This window comes from Megalopta genalis, chromosome 4, assembly GCF_051020955.1.
Source record: "Megalopta genalis isolate 19385.01 chromosome 4, iyMegGena1_principal, whole genome shotgun sequence".
In the NCBI taxonomy this organism is placed as follows: Eukaryota; Metazoa; Arthropoda; class Insecta; order Hymenoptera; family Halictidae; genus Megalopta; species Megalopta genalis.
Genome location: NC_135016.1, coordinates 5,305,394 through 5,311,393, shown reverse-complemented (window position 1 = coordinate 5,311,393; position 6,000 = coordinate 5,305,394). Strand labels below are relative to the sequence as shown.

The window sequence follows — 6,000 nt, the reverse complement described above, 5'->3', positions numbered from 1 at the left end:
CCGGAGAAACGAAGCGAGGGAGAAAGACCGCTCGCGCGCGCGATAGAGAACCGGGTGGAGAGACAGAGAGAGAGAAAGAGAGAGAGGTGGAGTTTTAGAGAGGAAGAGAGAGAGAACGAGAAAGGGAAAGGTGGAACGGAAACAAGATCGGCGACGAGAAAGACGGAGACGGGCAAAGTGCCTCGCAGACCCGACGAAGCAAGAGATATATAGAAGTTGGGCGCGGGGACAGCCGGAGGAAGAGGGAGGGGAGAGAGAGAGAGAGAGGGAGCGAGAGGGAGAGAGAGACGCGAAAGCGTAGGGTAGCAATTGATGGGACAGGGTGGCGCGTTTGTTGAGCTAATTACTGTAAGGCGAGGCGCTTACGCGCGCCGCTACATACAAACGGCATTAAAGGTGGTGGCCATCAATCCCCGTGGGTCCCCTTTTCCAGTCCTGGCAACTCGCCTCCTCCCAACCTCTCCTGTCTTCTCCGGGGTATCTCTGTCTCGAGACCGCGACGGTATCCTGTCTTCTCCCAGCCGAGAAACGCGCGCTCCATTCTCCGCGCCCACATATGATTTCACCGCTATTAATCGGTTATAATTCAGCCCGTCGCTCGTCCTTCCCAGATTTCTATTGCCCGGGTCGGACATCGAGAGGAGGTCCCCGAGCGCGTCCCGGTAAAAGCCGATCCGTTTCTTCGTTGCGCTCGAGAAGAGAAAAGCCCGCGAACAGGCTCGCGAGGTTCGCATAGATCACCTCGTCCTCGGTTGTTGCTCGACGGCCGCTCGGAGATCGGCGGGGCCCGACGAGGGCGGCGTGGGTGCCCGGAACGCGGCCGTCCGATCTCGCCGAGTTCGCAAAGGGACGCGCTACGACGCGCCGCGCCGCGATGCGATGCGATACGATGCGCTGCGATGCACGTGTCCGGGCGGACGCTACGCGACGCGCCGCGCCGCGCCGTTGCGACGCGACATAAATAATCGCGGTCGATAATTAAGACGGCGTTTCGGCGCTTGTGCGTGTACAGGCCGACACCCGCTGTCTCCTCGCGACGTGACATCGGGCTCACGCGTGTAGACACGCGAGACCGCGTCCGAGCCACCGAGGGAAAATATATCGTCCGCCCTCGGCCCATTCCTCCTCCAACTCTTCGTTCGACCGCTCTCCCGGCCGATCTCTCCCCATTGGTTCTTCACCGGGATGGAATCTCAGCGATTCCCGCGAACTTTCGGACACCGAATATCGTAACGGGCAGGGGCCCGTGTACGGTCCCGCGCGGACAGAATGGAACGAAACGGAACGATAGGGCCGTGGAGCGGTGGCGAAGAGAGGAGCTCGATGAGAGGAGCGAAGGGAAGAGGGTAGAGGCAGAGCGCGGTGGAAGCAGAACCCGAAGTCGAAGCCGAAGAACGTGTCGTATGCGAGAGCTCTGCTGTCACGGCGGAAAGTATTGCGCGGATTCATCTGGATAAACCTTGGTACGATCAATCACCTCGCGATTAACCGAACTGCCTACGAAATTGAACTCGAACGGTGTAATTTATAGTGGTTTTTCTGGAGAAGATAAGACGCGGTCGTCGCAGCCGGTGACGGAACCGTGTCCTACACCGAAAAACCCTGTTCCCGGGGTGAAAAAGCGGATCGTCAAGACGCGACGCGTCGCCGTAGAGCGTGTTCCATCGTCTGCTCGCGAGATCGTTGTAACGTCGTCGAGGACGATCGGCCCGGTAAAATGGTTTGTTACGTCTCCGGCGGCGTTCGACGTTATTAACTGCCTAAATAAGTGACGCGACGGTGCGGCGGCATCTCGCGATGCGGAGACGGCGACGGCGGCGGCGATGCGGCCGCTTCTCGCGAGAGGGAATCCTGCTGCCAGTGACATAAGTTCCCGAGTGTAATTAGGGGAATAAAGTCCGCGGAATTTCGCGAGCCAGAGCCACGATGCCCAGCTACGATCGTAAAGAGGACGAGTGTCCTGGCGTAATCCGAGGCCCGTAGACTCGTTGCGAGCAGAGGGGGCTGCCGCGGAAACGACGAGGACGCGTTAAGGAACGATGGCGGAGGGCGTCTCGGTGCCGACGTCGTCGTGCCAACCCCACGGGGCGCCAGGCTCGTTATATCTTCATTAAGCGGTCTACCTAACCATCCTGTCGCGACTTCTTAGCACTTCGCAGTTCACACTAATTTCGCGTTACCTTTTTCTTTCTACATATCGGTTTCCTTGTTTCCTTGTTCCCTCGTTTCCACCGTTTCTACCCCGGGAACCGGGCCGAACCCGCAATAAACACGCGCAAAAAAGAACAACCGCGCGACGGTGTTCCGTTTCTCTTCGTTTCTTAGAGCCGCGGCCTCGCGGCTAAACCCTCTTCTTTACGGACCCCGAGCCGTCTTCGAGGCTCGCGACGTCGTCGATCCGCGCGCGTTCGGGTTTCGCCCCGGTGACCGATCGCGGGCGCCGGAAACGAATCTCGGCGACGGCGCACCTCGGGCCCACCCCGGGCCCGTCCGCTCGACTTTCCCATCCGGACGGAGCGTGTTCCCCGTCGGAGTTTTTCTTTTGTCCGACGCGACCCGGAGGACGATACTCGCGGAAGCCCGCTCGGCCGCAGAGTTGTTGCAAAATTTAAACGCGATCCTTTGTCCGTGGAGTAACGCCCGCGAGTTTCGTGGTCGTGGTCGTGTTCGACGCAGGATCCCCCTTACCAAGGAAATTCCAAGTCGCCGAATCGCCGTAAGATCGGGACGCGTCGTTATGGGTCTGCCTGCTCTTTTCTCCTCTCTCCCTCCTTCTCTTTCTTTCTCTCTTTCTCTCTCTCGATCTTGGCTCGGGCCTGTGTTCCTCTGGGTTGGTTTCTCGAGCAGGGACAGAGGTAGGAGCAGGATCGGCATCGGCATCGGCATCGGCATCGGCATCGGCATCAGCATCGGCATCGGCATCGGCATCGGCATCGGCATGGGCATCGGTATCGGGGCGGAGGACCCGGTCCACGGCCAGAAGGAGGACGCGGTCGTAAATATTCGGGCGCCAAATAATGCCGGTTCCGAGCGAGAGCAAGCGACCACGACTGCTGCTCGACCCGTAATGAAGGACATCCTCGTTAATTAGTCAATAAATTATCCTTCGCGCTCACGACGCCCGTGGTCTCCCTCCTCTCTCCGTCTTTCTCGGTCGCTCCGTCCTGTTTGCCCGAGAGAACTCAAGGGCCGCATACTTTACGACACCTATCTCGCGCGACAGCACGATGCATTTCTCACAATCAGGACCCTCGAAGACGGAAACGCGTCTTGTAAGACGATCCACGAGGTGGTCCGCCGCTGGCTTTCAGCCACGATGAATTTTTCAACGACCGTTTCGTCCCGTTTCCTCTCTTCTCTCTTCCCTTCTCTCGTCCCACTTCTCTTCTCCTCTCTCTCTCTCTCTCTCTCGTTCTCTTTCCCCGCCTCTCGCGACTCCCTTTTCGGCCCACCGCTACTCCGCCTCGAACCGTTCATTCGCGTTTCTCGATATCGCTCTCGAATAGGACAGGACGAATAAAGTACAAGCGACGAAATTAGCGATCTCGTTCGATCGTCCGGTCTCCCCGGAGCGATAACAACAGTCGCGCATCGGTAATTAGCAGTTTTATTTCGGAAACCGATATACACGCCGATCGGCTTTACGATCCGGCAGCGTCTTTGTTTCTCGGAACGGTGCGCGCGTACACAAGTCGGGGGATGTTGGAACGGCGAGCGCTAAACAACGCGGCGACAGGTGGATTCTCGCGATCCTCCCCGCCGCCCTCGCTGCCGCCGCGTGCTCCGTGGTCTCGCCGGCGCGAAACTCGGTTGTGCACGGGGCATAAAGATTCGATCGTATACGCGTCGAAAGTCCGTACCGTGCCACGTGACCGTACATCACTTTAACTATTTCCTGGCGTGGTACAGGCCTACCGGTTCGCACGACCGCGAGCAACCAAAGACCCGGCACACCGATGCCATCGTTGTCCGAGATTAACGCATCCGCGCGGCCCGCTCCCGTCTCTCACGGTTGTCCGGACGATTCGGCGCGGAAGGACGACGGTCGTCCCGCGAGACGAGACGAACGCGTTCTATTCGTCGATTCCGGGGGAACAATATTCGGAAGAATTCGTTTCTCACGCCGAGCGGACCGGGAAGGGTCCCGTCGCGTCGCGCCGCGCCGTTCCAACGACTTTAACGCGGGTGCGGACGCGCGCGCGCGCGCGCCATAAATTGTCACTCCCTCGGATCGGTAGACGGCCTCCGCCGGAAATACGAGGCAACGGGAGAAACTCGGAGGAAAAACAATCTCTGCCTCCGAGTTAACTCGGCGTTTCGGCGAAGCCCGCCGACGAGTCCCGAGGACGGACCTCGAAAATTCCGAGGACGTAATCGCTCGCGTGACTGGGCGTCGGAAAAACGTCCTCGTGCGCCGCCAGAAGGTGCGCCCGTAGCTCTTTCGCGAAATTCGTCTGGAACGGGTCCGCGTTCTTCTCCCGGCAAACGTCGCATTCGTAGATCGTCTTGCCCGGATGAAGATTGGTGGAAAGTACGTGTTTCCGTAGGTTCTCCTGGAACAGAAAGAAGAACAGGTTCGAACGAACGGGTGCGTTTGTCTCGCGGTCGGCCGGCGACGAAAGAAAGAAAGAAAGAAAGAAAGAAGGAAGGAAGGAACGGAAAGGTGCACCGCGCTCCTTTCTCGCTCTCGTCGCTGGCCCGTGTGAATAGGCGGTAGTCGGGTACGTTTCGAAAGCCGCGCGAGTTCAGTCGGGTCGGGCTCGACTCGACTCGAGGCGATTCCGAGTCCGTGGCGAGGCGAGGCGAGGCGAGCCCGAGCCGTGAGCGGAGTCGACGTTGGAGCGAGCGGAACAGGAGGCACGGAACGGGCTTTCGTTGGTATCGGTCGACAGTGAATACCTGCGACCAGAATCGGTCTGCCGCAAACCGGACGCGTTCATTGGCTATGCCATGGAGCATTTAAAGGCGCTTTACCCTCTCGGGCTAAGTAGCAGGCCGTAGTCGTAAACATCTTCCTACCAGGCGGGCTTATACGAGCCGTTGATGGCAACGGCAACATCAAATTTAATTTCCCATAAGTAAATCTTTCCACGGGCAGTGCTCCGTGACGGTCTCGGATAAAGACCCGTTCACACCGTCATGGGCGGTCGTCCACCTCTGCGGCGAAACGGTCCGGCCCGCGGAAAGTGAGCACCGTCACGCGAATCGCCTATCAGGCCTTTCGTTAAATCCGATCGATTCCGATTTCACCGGACATAATATTCCGGTAGATCGGGGATGTACAAGCGATGCTATGCCGTACGTTACTAGGCCGGGCTCGCATTCCGGGCCTCTTTACGAGACTCCGTTCTAGGATTTCGAGCCGCGCGCTCAGCTTTATCTTCCCTCCGTTTTATTTCTTCGCGGAGATTCCGCTCGGTTAATATTAATTTCCTTCGGTACGCGGGGCTGCCTTACCGTAACTCCGGGACTTAAATGTTCCCGTAACGTATGTATGAAAATTATCGAAACCGGCAATAAGTCCGGTATTCCCTCGGACGGCCCGCAACAGCACCCCGGCCTCGCCGCATCACGTCGCACCCCGCCGCACCGCCTCGCCGCGCCACGCCGCGACGTTCGGGCTACTTGTAAAATTACAAGCGCAAACTGTCGGGGGATCTTTAACTCGGACCGAGATTACATCGAACGGGTACCGAACGGGCCCGCGCGGGCTTCCACTTCTTCGCTTCGCCGCGAATAAATCTGCGGCTCCTAGGAAGAACGTCGGATGTCACGCGCGTTTCCATTTACGAGACGTCGTCGTTTCAGGCCCTGATCGCCGATCCTTCGAATTGTAGCATCGCAGCTGTTAAGAAATCTGCCGCGATACTTAATTGGACGCGAAGTTACCGCGATACAACGATAAAAAACTTTTAACGCTCGGATAAATATGCAACCGTCTTTGCGCGCGGATCTTCGATCGAGATTTTATGGTTTTCTAAGTCATAATTGGACACGATG

General features: G+C 58.1%; 1 protein-coding gene across 1 annotated transcript in view; it reads right to left on the bottom strand.

Moving 5' to 3' along the window:
- Positions 1 to 3,591: 3,591 nt before the first annotated feature.
- LOC117222520 (uncharacterized) overlaps positions 3,592 to 6,000 on the bottom strand; it is a 36,292-nt gene continuing 33,883 nt past the window's right edge. Inside the window, exon 9 of the mRNA XM_033474263.2 lies at positions 3,592 to 4,553. Coding sequence (XP_033330154.2) covers positions 4,305 to 4,553 — 249 coding nt within the window. The 3' untranslated portion in view covers positions 3,592 to 4,304. The remainder of the gene's footprint in view (positions 4,554 to 6,000) is intronic.